Source organism: Danio rerio, chromosome 15 (assembly GCF_052040795.2).
Source record: "Danio rerio strain M-AB ecotype USA chromosome 15, GRCz13ab, whole genome shotgun sequence".
Taxonomy (NCBI): domain Eukaryota; kingdom Metazoa; phylum Chordata; class Actinopteri; order Cypriniformes; family Danionidae; genus Danio; species Danio rerio.
Window position 1 is genome coordinate 48601059 of NC_141035.1, and position 21442 is coordinate 48622500.

General features: G+C 36.8%; 1 protein-coding gene and 1 long non-coding RNA gene across 2 annotated transcripts in view; one reads left to right on the top strand and one right to left on the bottom strand.

Moving 5' to 3' along the window:
• The window catches only part of LOC147833781 (uncharacterized), a 290137-nt gene that overhangs the window by 106566 nt on the left and 162129 nt on the right, over positions 1-21442 (bottom strand). The gene's annotated exons all lie outside the window — the stretch shown is intronic.
• Positions 2637-21442, top strand: part of dgkd (diacylglycerol kinase delta) — an 82051-nt gene continuing 63245 nt past the window's right edge. Inside the window, exons 1-2 of the mRNA XM_087284586.1 lie at positions 2637-2789; positions 20120-20227. Coding sequence (XP_087140712.1) covers positions 2661-2789; positions 20120-20227 — 237 coding nt within the window. The 5' untranslated portion in view covers positions 2637-2660. The remainder of the gene's footprint in view (positions 2790-20119; positions 20228-21442) is intronic.

Genomic DNA, 21442 nt, shown 5'->3' on the forward strand with positions numbered 1-21442 from the left:
TGTCTGTGTGTGCATGCACGCGTATGTGTGTGTGTGTGTGTGTTTGTTTGGGTGTGGGCTTGCATGTGTTTGTGTGTGTGTGTGCGCGCGTGCGTGCGCACATCTTTGTGTTTGAATTTGTGTGCATGTGTGTGTTTGTCTGTGTGTGCATGCATGCGTATGTGTGTGTGTGTGTTTGTTTGGGTGTGGGCTTGCATGTGTTTGTGTGTGTGTGTGTGTGTGCGTGCGTGCACACATCTTTGTGTTTAAATTTGTATGCATGTGTGTATTTATGTGTTTGTGAGTACATGCACACGTATGTATGTGTGTTTGTGTGCGTGTGTGCTTGCATCTTTATGTTTGAATTTGTTTGCACGTGTGTGAGTGTGTGTGTGTGTGTGTGTGTGTGTGTGTGTGTGTGTGTGTGTGTGTATGTGTGTGTGTGTATGTATGTGTGTTTGAGTGAGTGTCTGTCTTAAAGTGATAATGTGTGTGTGAGTGATTGTGTCTTTAAGTGATTGTGTGTGTGTGCGTATGTGTGTGTGTGTGTGCGCGCGCGCAACTGACAACCGATACACTTAGATTAGTCAGAGGTAAATAAGATACTCAGTTTTCTGCTTGAGACAGAACAGTGCTCATTTGCATATGCTAATATATGGAATCCAAGTAACACATGAAGTGGGCAGAGTGAGGGCACAGCCAATAGAAACGCTCACTCCTGAATATGCAAATCACTCAATGCATAATTCTTCACAAACTACATAACTTCTGCCTCAGATTCTCCTCTCTTCCAGGAGCACATTAAGGAAATACACGGTGTTAAAATGCTGGGTAGTTATTTGACCCAACATTGGGTCAAATATGGGCAAACCCAACGCTAGGTTATATAACAACCCAGCATTTTAATAAAAACATTTTCTTAAGTGAAGTGACTAGTATTCACTGTAAAGCGGCTCTACAGGGTCAGATCAATGTTGATTCAGTTTCCTTCAACAACACTGTCAGCATTGCAGAGTGAGTTCATAAGCTCTGAGAGAAGCTCCCGATAAGCAGCTCAGTTTACTCTGGCAATCTGAAACCCAGGAGAGGGGAGTCTTTCTCTGCCACTGACTGGGGAATTCCCATTGAGTTCTATTGTTGAGATGTTTCTAGATGAAGACACACCTCTTTACTGACACACACACAGGCATGAGCATTCACATCTGAACACACACACATAAACATATGCACGCACAAACACATGTGTGCACGCATACACGCACGCACACACACAGACACACACATACACACACACACACACACTTAAAGACACAATCACTCACACACACATATAATCACTTAAAGACAGACACTCGCACAAACACACACACACACACACAACCACTCACACACACTCGCTCAAACACAAATCCAAGTTATCATACACAAGAATGGTTGTGCCAACAAAGAGAGCAGTGTGTGTGTGTGTGTGTGTGTGTGTGTGTGTGTGTGTGTGTGTGTGCGCGCGTGCGCGTGCGCGTGCGCGTGCGCGAGTGTTTCATGAGGAAGTGTGTGTGTTGGCAAGATGTGGAACACAGATGTGAAACTGGACACACAAACACAAACAAAAGGCGTTCGGCATCTCCACAGCACCGCCCAGCTTCTGACCCTGTTACACACACACACACACACACACACACACACACAGACTCAGCCATGATCCTGGATTTATTACACTGGGGTGTTTATTTACAGGAAACACACACTCTGCCTATTATCTTCTAGAATGTTCAGTAAGCTGTGGGCTGCTGCTGTCGTATTATTGTTCGCATCTTTTCACGTAACATCCATAAATCTCTCAATTAAACACACACACACACACACACATGACAAAATACTATTAATAGTTAAAGAAGGTCGCTGGTTCGATACCGGCTGGGTCAGTTGGCATTTCTGTGTGGAGTTTGCATGTTCTCCCCCTGTTGGTGTGGGTTTCCTCCGGGTGTTCCGGTTTCCCTCACAGTCCAAACACATGCGCTATAGGGGAGTTGATGAACTAAACTGGCCGTAGTGTATGAGTGTGTTTGTGTGAATGAGTGTGTATGGATGTTTCCCAGTGCTGGGTTGCAGCTGGAAAGGCATCCGCTGTGCAAAACCTATGCTGGACTAGTTAGTGGTTCATTCTGCTGTGGCAACCTTTGATAAATCAGAGACTAACCTGAAGAAAAATGAATGAATGAATGAATAGTGTCAGTGTGTGTTGTGTGCGTGTAGTCACTGTGTGTGTGTGTGTGTGTGTGTGTGTGTGTGTGTGTGTGAGAGAGATTGCATGTTATAAGTGTGTGTCATTAAGTTCTTCTGTGTGATATAAGTCTATGAATGTGTGTTAGACGTTTGTGTCTGTATGTGGATGTCTATTTTTGAGTGTGTGTGCGTGTGTGTGGTGTGTGTGTATTATAAGTGTGTGTGTGTGTGTGCTATAAATGTGTTACTAGTGTGTCTTATAGATGTGTGTGTGTGTGTGTGTGTGTGTGTGATATGAGAGGGGGAATCAGTGTCAGCTTCTTTGTGTCCGGTAGGGAGCGCGCTCTCTACTCTCCTCTGTCCACCTGCAGTGCTCATTGTGTCCGTGCGGCGGCGCTGTGAGGCCGGTCCCGCTGGAACACGTCTGTGAGTGTGAGTCCCGGGGGCTGGAGCGCAGGATGGCGGCGGTCGGTGCTGCTGCTGCAGCTGCTGAGGCCGAGTCGTCGGACAGTGAACCGGAGCAGGAGCACGGGTCCCCGCAGAAACTCATCCGGAAGGTCTCCACGTCCGGTCAGATCCGCAGCAAGGTAATAAAACACGTGCGTTTGTGTGTTTTGTGTCGCTTTCCAAAGAGGAAAAAGCGCTTGAGACCCGCAGCGGCCCGTCCGAGATCCGCGACATTTCCTGCGTGTCCAGAGCCTCCGGTACCGACCGACACCGGTCGCGGAGACGAGCGTGTGTGAATGTAACGGGACCGCGCGGCTCTGTGATGAACGGGCTGAGCGCGCGCGCGTGTGTTCGGTTGAATTGCAACATTGTAACTGTTCGTTCGGAATCCCGGAGTTCGAAAAAAAATGATACATTGTAGCGTTTTCAGTTCCGCGGAATCTCCGTGGTTACAATGACACAAATTCCCTTACTTAACACCACCGTGCTCTCTGACTTCCTGCAGTTATTGTACTACAGTAAAACTGTGGTGAAAACATTAATGATAATTAAAATGTATGTTTATTTCACAAGTAGCTTGAAATATACGGGTTGTTTTGGTGTGAAACGGTTTTCCGCGGTTCATTTATAACTTTAGACAGCATTATCAGCACGTCTGGTCCTCGGTTCATTTTAGAAGCTCACACAGGAAAATAACATTACCTCTGCTAAACACAGTGTGTGTCCAGACACCATAGTTACAACATACATTAATTATTACTGTAAAACTGCAGTTATATACACATATATCATTGCTTAAAATATCAAAAGCAGTTTCAAAAGTAGTTGGTGTAAAGCGTTTTTCCGCGGTTTATTTACTAGACAGCATTATCTTCACGTCTGGACATCGGTTCCTTTTACAAGCTCAGACAAGAAAAAATACCTCTGCGAAACATAGCTTAAGTCCAGACACCGTAGTTACAACATGCATTTGATTATTACTGTAAAACTGAAGTAAAAAGTTCAGAAAAAAAAATAAAATACATTTTAAAATTCATGTGTTTATGTTCTGTTATTTCACTTTAAAGGCAACGAAAACAATTTATTCGTCACTATAAAAGTAAAATTTCTTGTTCGACAAAAATTATAATTTTAGAAGAAAATATCAAACAGCATTTAGAGATTTTTGCATCTAAACTGAGTGTGAGTGTGTGTGTGTGTGTGTGTGTGTGTGTGTGTGTGTGTGTGTGTGTATACACAAAACAGCACTATCTCTAGCTTCATTTTAGAGCTCTGACAAGAAAAAAGTACCTCTGCTAACCACAGCCTGTGTCTGACACCAGTTACAACATACAATAATTATTACTGTAAAACTGAGGTAAAAAAATAAAATAAATAAATTTGAGTGATTTATTTACTACTTAAAATATCAAAAGTAGATAAAAATATTTCCGTTGTTTTGGTGTAGAAGTTTTCTGTGGTTCATATATATCTGGATGTCAATTCATTTTACAAGCTCAGACAATAAATAAAGCATACCATATTAACCATAGCTTGTGTCCGACATGATGCTCACAACATACATTAATTATTACTGTAAAACTGAGATGAAAATAGAAATAATAAAAAATATACATTTATTTATTTTTTAATAACAAAATGTCAAAAGTAGCTTCAGATCTATTCATTGTTTTGGTGTAAAACTGGTTCATATATATTTGGTGCTTTCTATGGTTAATATACAGTTGAAGTCTTGTGAATCTGAATTATTAGCCCCCCTGTTTAATTTGTTCCTCAATTTCTGTTTAACGGAGAGCAGATTTTTTTCAACACATTTCATAATAGTTTAATAACTCATTTCTAATAAATGAATTATTTTATCTTTGCCATGATGACAGTAAATAATATTAGACTAGATATTCTTCAAGACACTTCTTTACAGCTTAAGGTGAGATTTAAAGCCTTAACTAGGTTAATTAGGTTAACTAGGCAGGTTAGTGTATTTAGGCAAGTTATTGTATGACGATGGTTTGTTCTGTAGTTTATCGGAAAAAGAATTAGCTTAAAGGGGTTAAAAATTTTGTCCCTAAAATGTTTTTTAAAAAATTAAAAAGTTTTATTATAACTGAAATAAAACAAACAAGACTTTCTTCAGAGGAAAAAACCTTATCATGCATACTCTGAAAATTTCCTTGCTCTGTTAAACATCATTTGGGAAATAATAAAAAAAATAAAAAATAAATCAATGGGGGCTAATAATTCTGACTTTAACTGTGTATATATATATATATATATATATATATATATATATATATATATATATATATATATATATATATATATATATATATATATATATATATATATATACATACAATAAGATGTTTATTTATTTTACAAGCTCAGACAATTAAAAAAAGCCGCTAATAATAACTTGTGTCCGACAATATAGTTACAACATACATGAGTTATTACATTAAAACTGAGATAAAAAATATAAATAATGAAAAATATATATATATATATTTATTTTTTAAATAACTTAAAATATAAAAAGCAGCTTCAAATATATTCATTGTTTTGGTTTTAAACTGTTCTATAAGGTTCATATATACAGTTGAAGTTGAATTATTAGCCCTCTGAATTATTCGAGCCCCTGTTTATTTCCCCCCCCCCAGTTTCTGTTTAACGGAGAGATTTTTTTCAGCACATTTCTAAACATAATAGTTTTAATAACTCATCTCTAATACCTGATTTATTTTATCTTTGTCATGATGACAGTAAATAATATTTGACTAGATATTTTGTGACACTTCAATACAGCTTAAAGTGACATTTAAAGGCTTAACAAGGTTAACTAGGTTAACTAGGCAGGTTAGGGTAATTAGGCAAGTTATTGTATAACGATGGTTTGTTCTGTAGACTATTGAAACAAATTACCCTTAAGGGGCTAATAATTTTGACCTTAAAATGGTGTTGAAAAAATTAAGAACTGATTTTATTCTAGCCGAAATAAAACAAATAAGACTTTCTCCTGAAGAAAAAATATTATCAGACATACTGTGAACATTTCCTTGCTCTGTTAAACATCATTTAGGAAATATTCAAAAACATTTTTAAAAAATTCAAAGGGGGGCTAATAATTCTGACTTCAACTGTATGTCTATTTGTCTGGACGTCTGTTCATTTTATAAGCTCAGACAAGAAAAAATAACTTGACCACAGCTTGAGTCCACACAATATGTTTATAACATACATTATTATTACAGTAAAACCGAGGTTAACTTGAGCGTCAACAAGAAATATGAAATAAAATGAGAATATTTGCAATGTGACATTTGCATTTGTGTAAAAATAGCTGCAGTTCCTCACAGATGTGGTTTAGGTGTTGAATAATGAGTTATGTTCACCATTCACACGTACTAAATATTTGCCAGTCAGATTGATGTTGACATTTTGAGCTTGTTCCGCTAGATAAAGTGATAAGAGCCTCCTACATAAGAGCAGATTTCACTTCCTAAAAGTTCGATGTTTGCCATTTTGACAGATTTATCAGATTTATGCAGTGATGCTTTATGATATCACGTCGATGTGTGTGTAATTACCACCCCATCTTCGAAATCATGCCTACGCTTTCTGCAAACATCTGTTAAGCAGCTGTTTTCTGTGTTTTGAGTTATATTTAGCTCTGTGGTTAGGATGCAGCAATTTTGCAGTTATCATTAGCTTAGCAGGAAAAGCATTGCGATAATGAGAGATCGTCCCCTGTAATCGTCTCTGTATGATTAGTGAGATCAAACACACGATGTGACAGATGAAGCTCTGTTGCGCAGGATGGACCGGAGATGATCCCTGTGTGTGCTGATTATATTTGATGCTTTAATATCTTTTATCGTCGTAGTTTATCCAATAACAGCATTAAATAATAATAGTAACAGATATTATTTTTATATGCCATATTTTATGATGAATATATATAATATTTAAAACACTTGGTCATCGTTATTATATTCTCATACAGTAAAAAATGCTGATATGCCATTTGTAATGATCTTAATATTATTTATTACTATTTAACCAAATCATATTTATTTCAGAATTTATTATTATTATTATTATTATTATTATTATTATTATTATTAGTAGTAGTAGTAGTAGTAGTAGTAGTAGTGGTACTATTTCATAATTTACATCATTTAAATGCTATAATTAATATTGATAATATTTAAATATCATTATTATATTCTTATTCAATAATAAGTTTTAAAAATATTAATATTAAGATCATTATTATTATATTATTTATTAGTATTTAACCACAATATATTTTTCCTAATTTTTTATTATTATTATTATTATTATTATTATTATTATTATTATTGTTATTATTATTATTGTTATTATTGTTATTAATGTTATTATAATAACATTAGTAATGTTTCTTAATTTATATAAACCATAGTTAATTATTAATATTGATAACACTTGAAAATACCTGGTTATCATTATTTTATGCAATAATGATGAAAATTCCTTCTATAATATTTGTAAAATATGATTTTATTTTTAATATTAATAAAATTAATTATGCAATATTCATGAAAAATCTTAATATACGGTTTGTAATGATCTTAATATTATGTAGTACTACAAAATTATATTTTTCCATAATTCATTATTATCATTATTATTATTATAACAGGAGTACTATTTCATAATTTATATAAAATATTTTATAATCAATATTGATAATATTTTATATACTTGGTTATCAATATATATTCTTATTCAATCATAGTAAAAAAAATCTTAATATAATATAAAGATCTTAATATTTAGTACTACTGTTTAACCAAATTTTCTCATCATGATTTACTTGTCAGACTCCAATAACAGCATGTATTTTTACATTTTTAATATTATTATTATTATTGATGTTATTATAACAACAGTGGTACTATTTCTTAGGATCTTAATATTATTTAGTAATATTTAACCAAATCATGTTTTTTCACAATTTATTATTATTATTATTATTATTATGACAGGAGTACTATTTCATAATTTATATGAAATATTTTGTAATTAATATTGATAATATTTAATATACTTGGTTGTCATTATTATATTCTTATGCAATCATAATAAAAAAGCTTAATATAATATTTATTAAGATCTTAATATTTAGTATTACTGTTTAACCAAATAATATATTTTTCTCATCATGATTTACTTGTCAGACTCCATTTATTTTTAAAATTTGATTATTATTATTATTATTATTATTATTATTATTATTATTGTTATTATAACAACAGTAGTACTTTTTCTTAATTTATATAAACCATAATTTATAATTAATTTTGATAATATTTGAACATACCTGGTTATCATTATTATATTCTTATGCAATAAAGATGATAAATCCTATGATATTTTTGAATGATGATTGTATTATCAATATTGATAACATTTATTATGATTATTATTCTTAGTTGTCATTATTATATAATTATGCAATATTCATGAAAAGTCTTAATATAATTACTAACTTATTTCCATAATAATAATAATAATAATTATTATTATTATTATTATTATTATAACAACAGTAGTATTGTTTCATAATATCCATGATCTAAATGTAAAAATGAATATTGACAGTATTTAAACATCATTATCATACTCTTGTGCAATAATTTTATAACATTTGTAATGATCTTAATATTTTGCAGTACTATTTAACCAAATAATATTTTTCACAATTTATTATTATTATTTTAATAATATTATTTTTATTATTTTTAAACAGTAGTACTATTTCATAATTTATATAATTCAAATATAAAAATTTATATTCATAATATGAAAATATTAATATTATATTCTGCAATAATAATTTTTAAATAATATTTTTTCATAATATATTATTATTATTATTATTATTAATATTATAACAACAGTAGTACTCTATAATACTATACATCATTTATATAGATTAAATATTATAATTGTTATTGATAACATTTAATATAATTGGTTATCATTTTTACATTCTTATGCAATAATAATAAAAAATCTTCATATAAATTAATATAATGTAAGAAAAAATATAATATTTGTAATGATCTTGTGTTACTATTTAACTAAATAATGTTTTTTAGTAACAATTAAAAATTTACCACAACATTTGTACTTCATCATTAATGTAAACCATATTTTATAAGTAATATTGAACATATTTATATTAAAATAATCAATATTAATAATAAACAATTAATATTGATTATTTACTTGGTTGTCATTATTATCTAATTATGCAATATTCATGAAAAATTTAATGAGCTTAATATTATGTAGTACTATTTAACCAAATCATATTTTTTCATTATTATTATTATTGTTGTTGTTTTTGTTGTATCATCAGTAGTACTATTTCACAATTTGTATAAATTAAATGTTATAATTAATATTCATAATATGTGTACTTGTGTGTACTTGGGTATTATTATTATATTCTTATGCAATAATAATAATAAATCTTAATATAATATTTGTAATGATCTTGTGTTGCTATTTAACTAAATAGTATATTTTATTAACAGTTAAAATCTATTTATTTATTTATTTTTTATTTATTTGAAACAAATTTCGTTTAGTATACTTTGTTGTTTATTTTAATGTAATTTTGTTTGTCAATTATCTACAAAATAGACAAGAATGTTTGAGTTAAAGTTTAAAACAAGGTCCGCTTATAGGCCTTTGCACAAACTGACAAACTGGTCTGTTAAATAAAAGATTAATATGTATAAAATTACAGTGAAATATTCAGCTTCAGAATAGCCTGTATTAGGCCAAATCATTTTCTGTTAATGACAATTCATGTGCGCCGGGTCGTTCAGACAGCTCTCACAGTCATAAAGAAGACAGAGTTACAGTAAAAGTGTGGCGCTCAGTGTAAATGATGTCACAGGGCTTATTTTTAGCTTCAGAGTTCCTTGAAGTGGACGTGTGTGTGTGTGTGTGTGTGTGTGTGTGTGTGTGTGTGTGTGTGTGTGTGTGTGTGTGTGTGTGTGTGTGTGTGTGTGTGTGTGTGTGTGTGTGTGTGTGTGGGTGGGTGGTTGGGTGAGCAGCAGATGCATTACTGTGGTCCGTCTGCAGTGTGTGTGTGTGTGTGCAAATACATTAGTGCACTGTGGTCCTACTGGAGTTTCTGTGTTTGTATTCGAGTGAGTTTGTGTGCAAATTCATTAGTGCACACCGTCTGCTGTGTGCGTGTGTGTGCGCGCGTGTGTGTGTGTGTGTAGATGCATTAGTGTGCTTCCTCTACTGTGTGTTCAATTCAATTCATCTATATTTGTGTAGCGCTTTTACAGTGTAGATTGTGTCAAAGCAGCTTCACATAGAAGATTATAGTAGATTGAAACCGTGTAGTCCAGTGTTCAGAGTTTAAGTTCACTTCAGTTCAGTTTAGTTTAGCTCAGTTCAGTGTGGTTTCATTTTCACTGCTTGGAGTCCAAAAACTGAAGAGTAAATCCATCGATGCGCAGCTCTACAAGTCCCGAACTATGCAAGCCAGTGGCGACGAGGAAAAAACTTCACCAATTGGCGAAAGTGAAGTATCAAAAAAACTGGAGAGGAACCAGACTCAGTTGGGCACGACCATTTCTCCACTGGCCAAACGTCCTGTGCAGAGCTGCAGTCTAGGTGGCTGGAGAACGCTGGGTGTGTGTGTGTGTGTGTGTGTGTGTGTGTGTGTGTGTGTGTGTGTGTGTGTGTGTGTGTGTGTGTGTGTGTGTGTGTGTGTGTGTGTGTGTGTGTGTGTTGTGTGTGTGTGTGTGTGTGTGTGTGTGTGTGTGTGTGACTGTGCAGGATGAGAAAGGTCAGGTTTCAGATGGCTCTCGGCCTCTTTGACTCTGAGGTGAATGATGAAAGCGCAGTGAACGCAGGTGTGTGTGTGTGTGTGTGTGTGTGTGTGTGTGTGTGATTGGCATAAAGAAGAGAATCTCAGCTTTCCAGTGATGTATCACATAACATTCGCGGACTTTCAGAGGCTCCGGAATCAGTGCGGTTACGTCATCAACATTTGACAACGCTGATTTGACAAAGAAACGCTCGTCACTGTGTCTCCGGACAAATCAGACATGATGCATTGATGCATTGTCCCTCCTCCATGCCCAGATTGGTTCAAACTCGCTATATCACAACCAATAAGCATAGGTTTCACTTTTGTTTGTGGACCAACACTGAGCTTTTTGAACAACACGGAATGAGAGATAGGCATACATTTATGCGCGGCTAAATAAAACGCAAAAAAAAAATGTTTTGCATGAAATAATTCTCATACTAAGTACTTTTGCATGCACAGCAGCACAGAAACATGAGAAAACAGTGACACAGCAAAGACGAACTGCTGCTCTTGCTGTTTTCAAAAGACGCAAATGAAGATGCAGCTGTTTGTCTGCATTGCATACAACCACATCCAAATCCATGCTGGCACATAGAACCTAAGGATGGTCCATATTGAATCTAGTTTCGTTATGTAACTATTTATAGTATAGTAAATATTTATATCTATTTTTTACTGAGGATTTGCACCATGTTTATTTGGACTTTATTTGGACTTTGACACATTATTTATTATTTTCTTATTTTTATTTGTTCATTGTAAGTGGTGTTGTTTATAGGAACTAAAAATATATTATTTGGAAAAAGTCAAATTTGCTTCACTGTTCTATTATTTTGTAACATTTGTAACATACCGTATACCGCGAAACCGTCAAACCGTGGTATTGTTTTAGACGATTATCATACCGTGAAAAATTCATACCGTTACAACCCTAATTGTGACTGGTTCGATGACCCAGTCTGTTGTGATTCGTGAACTGTGTTCAGCATGTGATGGAAAGAAACGCGCATCAAGCAGAGTATATAGCTGCGTCCGAAATTGCATACTATATAGTACACTAAAACAGTATATCAGAATTGATAGTATTGGAAAAACAGTATGTGAGCAGTCCCCACATGACCCACTACTTCCAGCAAAATTCTTAAGTGTGCATCTGATGGATGCAACGCTATCCCATATTGCACCGTGAGAGAATTCATAAAAGGGAGTGAAGCAATGCAGCTTACGATGGTAGGTCACTTGATAGTGAAAAATGACGGATGTAGAATGTCTGAACTCTAGTCATACTACTCAAATTCATACTATATAGAACACACTTTCCTAACAGTGATGTAGTACATTCAAATTCATATGTAGCACATACTCGGGTAGTAGGTGATTTTGGACGCAGCCTATGTGTGAGCTCAATGCAGGAATGCATTAATTCAATAAAGTTAAACATCAGCATATTGCTCTATTCTGAACCATAACCCCAAGTAATAACATTGACACACGTTCAGTATGCATACTTACCTTTATATGTGAGAGAATCAACATCAGCCTCTCAGCTCTCAGAACACAGTAAACACAGTGTATTTCTGCACACACACACACACACACACACACACACACACACACACACACACACACACACACACACAAACACACACACAACATAATCTGAACCGAATGAATGAACCGCCAACTATTCCAGCATGTGTTTTACACAACGGATGCCCTTCCAGCTGCAACCCAACATTGGGAAACACCCATACACACACTCATTCGCGCACACACACTCATACACTACTGCCAATTTAGTTAATCAATTCCCCTATAATGCATGTGCTTGGTCTGTGGGGGTAACCGGAGCACCCAGAGGAAACCCACGCCAACACGGGGAGAACATGCAAACTCCACACAGAAATGCCAACTTGCCCAGGCGGGACTCGAACCAGCAACCTTCATCCTGTGAGGCCACAGGTTGTAGGTAGTGACTGTATCTCTGAATGCTGGCATGTTGATGTCAGTGGTGTGTGCGCGCGTGTGTGCGTGTGTGTGTGTGTGTGTGTGTGTGTGTGTGTGTGTGTGTGTGTGTTAGAGTTAGCGTGTGGTGAGGAAATGACTCTATTATCAGCAGCAGGGCTCAGCGTGAGCTATTTCTGGAGCGTTTCTCCAAGACTGAAGCGCAGCACAAACAGGTCAAGCTTCCTGTGGCTCATCACACTCATGCTTGTGTGTGTGTCTGTGTGTGTGTGTGTGTGTGTGTGTGTGTGTACGTGTTTGTGTGCATGTGTGTGGGTGTGAGTGAGTGAGTGCATGGATGTGTGTGTGTGTGCACATGTATGCATGTGTGTGTGTGTTTATGGACATGCATATATATGTGTGCATGTATGAGTTTGTGTATGCGCACGCATTTGAGTTTGCGCGTGTGTGTGTGTGTGTGTTCGTGCACATGCATATTTGAGTGGGTGTGTAGTTTATTTTGGTATTTTTTGAATCAGAAAAAGTCTATATTAACAAAAAAAAAACATTTCGGTTCATAAATGTAAGTAATAAAAGTATACATTTTTATGTTGTCTCCACATTCCCTCCAATATTTTTTTTGCGGTCTGCGAGTTTCTAGTATTCATTCATTCATTCATTCATTCAACCATGGAGAACGCACGTAAATAAACACTCTTGCTTTTGCACTCCTTTATTTCGCACACTGTCAGAACAGCTTCTCTCCCATGGTGCACGTCAGAACTGAAAATTCTGTGCGGCTGCCACAAGGGGGCGTATTCCGACAGTCGTGTCCAAATGTCGTGTGCAGTGGAAAGGCGGCTTTTGCTGATGTTAACTTATACTTTTTTACTTTTACTCGAGTAACTTTTAAGATTGTTACTTTTACTTTTACTTGAGTAAAAACTTCTGCAAGTATACTTGGAGTTTTACTTGAGTATAGATTTTGGATACTCTACCCACCTCTGATCTTTTTATTATATGGAGTTAACAAAGAAAATTCCCTTGCTTTTTAACTACTATTAACGTTGTAATATTGTAATAAATCTGACTTTATTGATTGTTGATATAAATCCATGGTCCCACTTTATATTAAGTGGCCTTAACTAATATGTACTTACACAGGAATTAATAGTTTGTTACAATGTACTTATTGTGTAAATACATGTATTTACTGTGTACTTATGCTTGATGAAATACATGCATGTATTTACATCTGTAATTAACTTTTGTAATTACATTTGTAAATACACTGTTGACCATCACCTTAACCCATCCGTTAACCTACCCGTACCACTAAACCTGTCCATAACCCACCCTCTATCCCAACTCAAATGCACCACGAGTGTTCTCAAATACAGTATAAACACAGTAAGTACATTGTATTTATTTTTTGATGTAAGTACATAGTAGTTAAGGACACTTAATATAAAGTGGAACCAAATCCATTGACTAACATTTACTCGAGCACTAAGAAGTGTGTGGATATGCATGCATTGTCTTGTCAGTTTGCATGTGTGTGTGAGCTCCAGTAACAGGTGCCTTCAGTGACAGAGAAAGGCCTTTTGCAGTCAGCGGAAACCAGCATCTATGTGTGTGCGTGTCTATCTGTCTGCCTGTGTGTGTGCGTGCGTGCATTTGTGTATGTGCGTGTAGTTCTCATGTCGGTCAGTCGTCTCTTGCTCTGTCTGCTGTCTGATGGATTGCTCTAAAGCGCAGGTTAGTGTGTGTGTTTCTCTCCGTCTGCTATGTGTGTGATGTGACATCTTGAGTCACACACTCTGCTCTGATGTTTTGCTGAGTGTGTGAAGCTGATCTGAGGATTTCACTCATTCGTTTGCAGCTTGTGTGTTCATTGATGCACATTTATTTAAAGTGTTTGCGTGCGTTTATAGATCTAAGATTTATCTGACACATGTAAAACATCAGCGGCACGGTGGCTCAGTGGTTAGCACTGTGGCCTAACAGCAAGAAGGTTGCTGGTTCGAGCTGGGTCAATTGGCATTTCTGTGTGGAGTTTGCATGTTCTCCTCATGTTAATGTGGGTTTTCTCTGGGTGCTCCGGTTTCCCCCACAATCCAAACACATGTGCTATAGGGGAATTGATTAACCAAATTGGCCTTAGAGTATAAGTGTGTGTGTAAATGGGTGTGTATGGGTGTTTCCCAGTACTGGGTTGTGGCTGGAAGGGCATCCGGCTTAGTCCCCTTATTAATCACGGGTCGCCACAGCGGAATGAACCGCCAACTTATCCACCATATGTTTTACGCAGCAGATGCCCTTCTGGCCGCAACCCATCACTGGGAAACACCCATACACTCTCATTCACACTCATACACTATGGACAATTTAGCCTACCCAATTCCCCCATAGTGCATCTGTTTGGACTGTGGGGGAAACAGGAGCACCCGGAGGAAACCCATGTCAACACGGGGAGAACATGCAAACTCCACACAGAAATGACAACTGGCCCAGCCGAGGCTCAAACCATAGACCTTCTTGCTGTGAGGCTACAGTGCTAACCACTGCGCCACCCTATATATATATACTTTATATATTTAATAATTTCATTTTAATGCCATTTTTTCGGTTGAGTGCTCTTGTAATATATTTATTTTTACGAAATTGTGTATATTTTAATTTAGTGTCCACATTAAAGGGGTTTGTTGGTATTTTGGGTGAAATGTTTATAAAACATTTATAATCCCTTAAATGTAAATCATTTCTGTGTTTAATATCTCCTCAGCTGGATTATCAGATTTATGTGGGTGTATTTATAATTTATTGATCATTAATATTTCAAGTGCAAGTTCATTTATTTATAGAGCACATTTGAAAAGCAGTCACAAGACTGACCAAACTGCTGTGCATAAGACAAGGTAGACATCAAAAGACAGAATATAAAAACATAGAAATAAGGCAAGAGAAACGTCTGTAAAAATGTTAAGAAGTAGCAGCAGAAAGGACTAATAAAATCATCCTAAAAAGCCAGGCTAAAAAGGTGTCATACATAATTAAACTCTGCTGCTATTTTGGGATTTCCGGCTGGATTTTGCCTACCCAAATTTAAAAGCTTCCCAAATCCACATGCAGAGGTGTAAATGCAAAAATTTGGTGTCATTTTTTAAGAAAACCCTTTGAATTTTCATAAAACACTATTGAAAGTGTTTAAAATATCTGTATATGTTGTCTGTGCAGGGCTCGAAATTGCGACCAATTTGGTCGCGTATGCGCCTGAAATTTAAGCTATGCCACCTCATAATATATATTGGGAGCATTCGTGCGACAGCATGTAATGGTTGTAGTGCGACCTGTTTTTGTTTTTTTTCTAAAAACGTGGTAAAATCAGTTTTCCGTGCCGCTATATTGGTTCATATTAGCTGTCAGTCGACAGGGAGGGAGCTTTTGTGACCGCGGGGAATGCAAACGGCTGAAGAGTGAAAAGTACACTGAATCTCGATGCGTTGCATGCACTGCATGTTTAGGCAACACAATCTCACAGAAATTTGTAACTTTTTCATACGTTTCCTCGTGAGATCAGGCTGCAACACGCAAATGTCCGCTAAATGCTTGTAGTTTCTGCCAACTCGACTCTACACCATAACTTTTCAATCCAGATGGATGGGGCAACCATTACTGCATCCAAAATGGTGAAAAGCCTTGGAGTAACGATTGATGACCAACTAAACTTCTCTGACCACATTTCTAGAACTGCTCGATCGTGCAGATTTGCACTCTATAACATCAGAAAGATCCGACCCTTCTTATCTGAACATGCAGCTCAACTCCTTGTTCAAGCTCTTGTTCTCTCCAAACTGGACTATTGCAACTCTCTACTAGCTGGGCTTCCAGCTAACTCTATCAAGCCTCTTCAACTGCTCCAGAATGCAGCAGCACGAGTGGTCTTTAATGAACCTAAACGAGCACATGTCACTCCGCTGCTAGTCCGTTTGCACTGGCTGCCAGTTGCTGCTCGCATCAAATTCAAAGCTCTGATGTTTGCTTACAAAGCGACTTCTGGCCTTGCTCCTTCTTATCTGCTCTCACTTCTGCAGATCTATGTGCCCTCCAGAAACTTGCGTTCTGTGAATGAACGTCGCCTCGTGGTTCCATCCCAAAGAGGGAAGAAATCACTTTCGCGAATGCTCACGCTCAATCTGCCCAGTTGGTGGAATGAACTCCCTAACTGCATCAGAACAGCAGAGTCACTCGCTGTCTTCAAGAAACGACTAAAAACTCAACTATTTAGTCTCCACTTCACTTCCTAATCTGCAATTGCCTCTCTGAATATCACACTAACTGTACAAAAAAAAAAAAAACTAATACTACTAATACTTCCCTTCTTAGACTTTACAGACCTGAAACTTGCCTTTAGTACTTATTCATTGTTGCTCTTAGTTGTGTAAATTGCTTCCTTGTCCTCATTTGTAAGTCGCTTTGGATAAAAGTGTCTGCTAAATGACTAAATGTAAATGTAAATGTAAAACACCATCACCAAAGAAGCTCGCCTTTACTGAGTTTACACTGATGCATGTTAAAACAACGAACAGTATTGCGCCGGTGGTCATCGGGAGAATCCTGCTCTGCCCTCCTCATATTGGTCCTGCTGACTCGCATGCTTTTCCACAAACACAGAAAGATGTAATTCAGTGTGTAACGAGGCTGAGCATTAAAACGACACGAACTGAAACCAAAACTTTTAAAAGTAAGACTTTTCTTCCTTTCTCTTGTCCGTTCTTTCTTGAGGTGTACATTATTTTTCTATTTAATTACTGATGACTGCTTTGCAGCCTTCAGTATTGAATTGAATGATTTATTATATTATTTCGTTTGTTTTGTAGCAGAAATATTTAATAAATTGACATGCATATAAAAACAATATTACAAATAAACGCCTAAAAAAGAGGCGCTTTTTGTATTTTTTTTTTTATAAACTCAAATTTGAGAGTGTAGCTTTTAGGTTGTGTGTGGTCTAGCGTGCTGTAATTAATTTCGGTGGTTCCTGCACATGTCTGTAATCATAGGAAAAAAGAAAAATGTCTCCACCATAATCTCTGCAAAAGTTCAATTCAATTCAATTCAGCTTTATTTGTATAGCGCTTTTACAATGTAGATTGTGTCAAAGCAGCTTCACATAAATGGTCATAGTAACTGGAACAGTGTGGTTCAGTTTTTAGTGTTTAAGTTCAGTACAGTTCCCTTTAGCTCAGTTCAGTGTGATTTAATCATTACTAAAATAAAATAATTAATAATTACATAAGTTATTGCATTCCAACTGATGAGAGGTGCTGTACAAGCCACAGGGAGCGATCATTGTGTTCATATTTCACTATTCTTTTGTTTGATCAAACATAACTCACTGTGTTTGGAGCACGTCAGACATATAAAAGGATTACTTATGCACATCACCTCAAAAACAGAGGAGAATGGCCCTGAAGCGCACAGCATAGAGATGACAGCTGTCTGTGCTATCTGGGGCTGCTTATTGATCATAAATGTATTGTTTTCACTTCTGCACCATGGAAACACGGCGATTCATTCAACAACTGTTTGAGATGTGAATATAATTCATTAAAAAGAATTCTAGAAACGTATGAGCACCGGCAAGAGCTTTCATTTGAGCTATAACTTGTACATGTGTCATATGAAAAAATATGAAAATGAACCAATGTAAAATACCCAGCTCGAGTATCCAAAATACTGTGTATTTAAGTGTAAATAACTTTTGTACAGTCGAATAAAAACCAAAGTGATGCATACGTGCATAAATTATAGATTCTACTCTTTCAAACGAAACCGCTTACTGGGGTCTGGAGGAATGCTGGCCCTTTAAATTTTAAAGCGAGAGTCGATGTCACGGACCCACACCGGGTCTGCAGAGTTTTACTGGTGAAGAGGTGATTTAAGAATGGATAGTGATAGAGCCAAGGGGCAAGGTGATCCACAACCGAGGACCCGCCGCAGAGAAAGCTCTGTCCCCTCGGCGTTTCAGCCTGGGCTGAGGAACTGAAAGAAGATTCTGATCACTTGATCTAAGAGATCTCGCGGGAGTGTAAAAATGAAGCAGCTCTGAGAGATAGGATGGGGCTAGATTATGGAGGGATTTATAGACCAGTAAAAGCACTTTAAAATCAATTCTGTATGGCACAGGCAGCCAATGAAGGCCTCTGATACATCTCTTACATCTCTTATTTGTTCAGTTTTTGTCAGTATGCTGAGACTGAGATGTGTGTGTGTGTGTGTTTACTGTGTTCATTATAGTTGATTCGTGGTGCTTCACTGTGGTGTAATGATGAGTTGAGTAATCGTGGATGATGCTCAGATTTAGTAGAGATGTGGGCTTCCTGTCAAGTTTCTGGAGCTCTGCTGCTCCCTTCAGGACTAAAGAGAGACTGCAGGCTGAGAGAGAGAGAGAGAGAGAGAGAGAGAGAGAGAGAGAGAGAGAGTGTGTGTGTTTGTGCATTTTTCTCATCTGTGTATATGTGTATATAGCGAGTGTGTGTGTGTGTGTGTATTACTGTCTCTGTAACTGTTACTCTTTGTGTGTGTGTGTGTGTGTGTGTGTGTGTGTGTGTGTGTGTGTATGTGTGTGTTTGTGCATTTTTCTCATGTGTGTATATGTGTATATAGCGAGTGTGTGTGTGTGTGTATTACTGTCTCTGTAACTGTTACTCTGTGTGTGTGTGTGTGTGTGTGTGTGTGTGTGTGTGTTTCTGTTTGTGTTTTTCTGTGTGTGTGTGTTTCTGTTTGTGTTTTTTCTCTGTGTGAGTGTGTTAAATTCTTTGTGTGTTTTTCAAATGTGTGTCTAAGTTTTGTGTGTATGTGTGTGTGTTTGTGTGTGTGTTTATTTCTCTGTGTGTCTATGTTTTGCGTGTGCGTGCGTGTGTGTGTGTGTGTTTGTTTCTTTGTGTTTCTATGTTTTGTGTGTGTGTTTATTTCTCTGTGTATCTATGCTGATTGTGTGTGTGTTTGTGTGTTTTTATTTCTTTGTGTATCTGTTTTGTGTGTGTGTGTGTGTGTGTGTGTGTGTGTGTGTGTGTGTGTGTGTTTCTGTTTGTATTTTTCCGTGTGTTTAAGTGTGTGTGTGTATGTATGCATTTGTCTACGTGTGTGCGTTCCTTTGTGTTTGAGTGTTGATATTTGTGTGTATATGAATCTGATCATGTGTCTCTGTGTGTGTGTGTGTTTGTGCACTTTTCTCATCTGTGTATATGTGTATATAGCGCGTGCGTGTGTGTGTTTGTGTTTTTGTGTGTGTGTGTGTGTGTGTGTGTGTGTGTGTGTGTGTGTGTGTGTGTGTGTGTGTGTGTGAGAGAGAAAGGTTTTCTCCTTCTAAATATCAGTCCATTAAAGGTCTGAATGAGCTGTAATGTTGTGTAAAGAGCAGCAGGAGGGGGAGGAGGAGGATGATGATGATGATGATGATGATGATGATGATGATGTTAAATACGTGAATGCATGAGGATGACTGGAAAGAATGGAATTTTCATCTCTCTCTCTCTCTCTCTCTCTCTCTGTCTCTCTCTCTCTCTCTGTCTCTCTCTCTCTCTCTCTCTCTCTCTCTCTCTCTCTCTCTCTCTGTCTCTCTCTTCATTCCAGACCATTCTGAAAGAGGGAAAGTTAATGAAACAGACCAATTTCCAGCGCTGGAAGAGGCGTTATTTCAAACTGCGGGGCAGAACACTGTACTACGCCAAAACAGCAAAGGTCTGTGCAGATCTACTCATACATTGCTCATGTTTACTTATTGTAATGTAATGTGTGTATTTATATAGTGCGTTTATTGTGCATGGCCATACACCCAAAGCACTTCACTATCATCAGGGGGGTCCCTTCACACCCCCACCAGTGTGCAGCATCCGCTTGGATGATGTGACTGCAGCCACAGGACAACGACACTAGTGCGCTCACCACACACCAGCTGTAGGTGGGGAGACCGTGATAGAGCCAATACAGTGAATGGGGATGATTGGGAGGGCATGATGGGAAAGGGCCGATGGAGGGACTTTGGCCAGGACACCGGGGTTACAGTACATCCCTGCTCTTTACCAGAAGTGCCATGGGATTATTAATGACCACAGGGAGTCGGTTTAATATCACACCCTCAAAGACGGCGCTCACTGACAGTATAGCATCCTCTTCACTATACTGGGACATTAGGACTCACACAGACCGCAGGTTGAGCGCCCCCTGCTGGGCTCTCTAACACCACTTCTAACAGCAGTGTAGTATTCCCATGTGGTCTCCCATTCAGGTACTGATCAGTCCAGGCACGTGCACACAACCTTTGCTGTGCACTTGCCCTTTTTAGTCTTGGATAGAAAGTGCTCTTCCAAAATGATCTGAAGTGCCCCTGATCCTGCTCTTTTATTCACTCATTCATTCATTCTATCACTCATTCAGTCATTCCTTCAATCCCTCATTTATTAAATCACTCATTCATTCATTGATTCATTCATTCAATTACTCATTCATTCATTAATTCATTCATTCTTTTTTTTATTCAATTACTCATTCATTCATTGAACCACTCACTCGTTCATTTATTCATTCAATCCCTCATTTATTCATCCTTTCATTCAATCACTCATTTATTCATCCTTTCATTCAATCACTCATTTATTCACTCACTCACTCATTCATTCATTCAATCCCTCAATTATTCATTCTTACATTCAATCACTCATTTATTCAATCACTCATTCATTTATTGATTTATTCATTCATTCAATCCCTCATTTATTTATTTATTCATTCAACTACTGATTCATTAATTAATTCATTCAATTACTCATTCATTCGTTCATTCATTCATTCACTCATTCATTCAATCCCCCATTCATTCATTCAATCCCTCAGTTATTCATTATTTCATTCAATCACTCATTTATTTATTCACTCGCTTATTCATTCATTTATTCA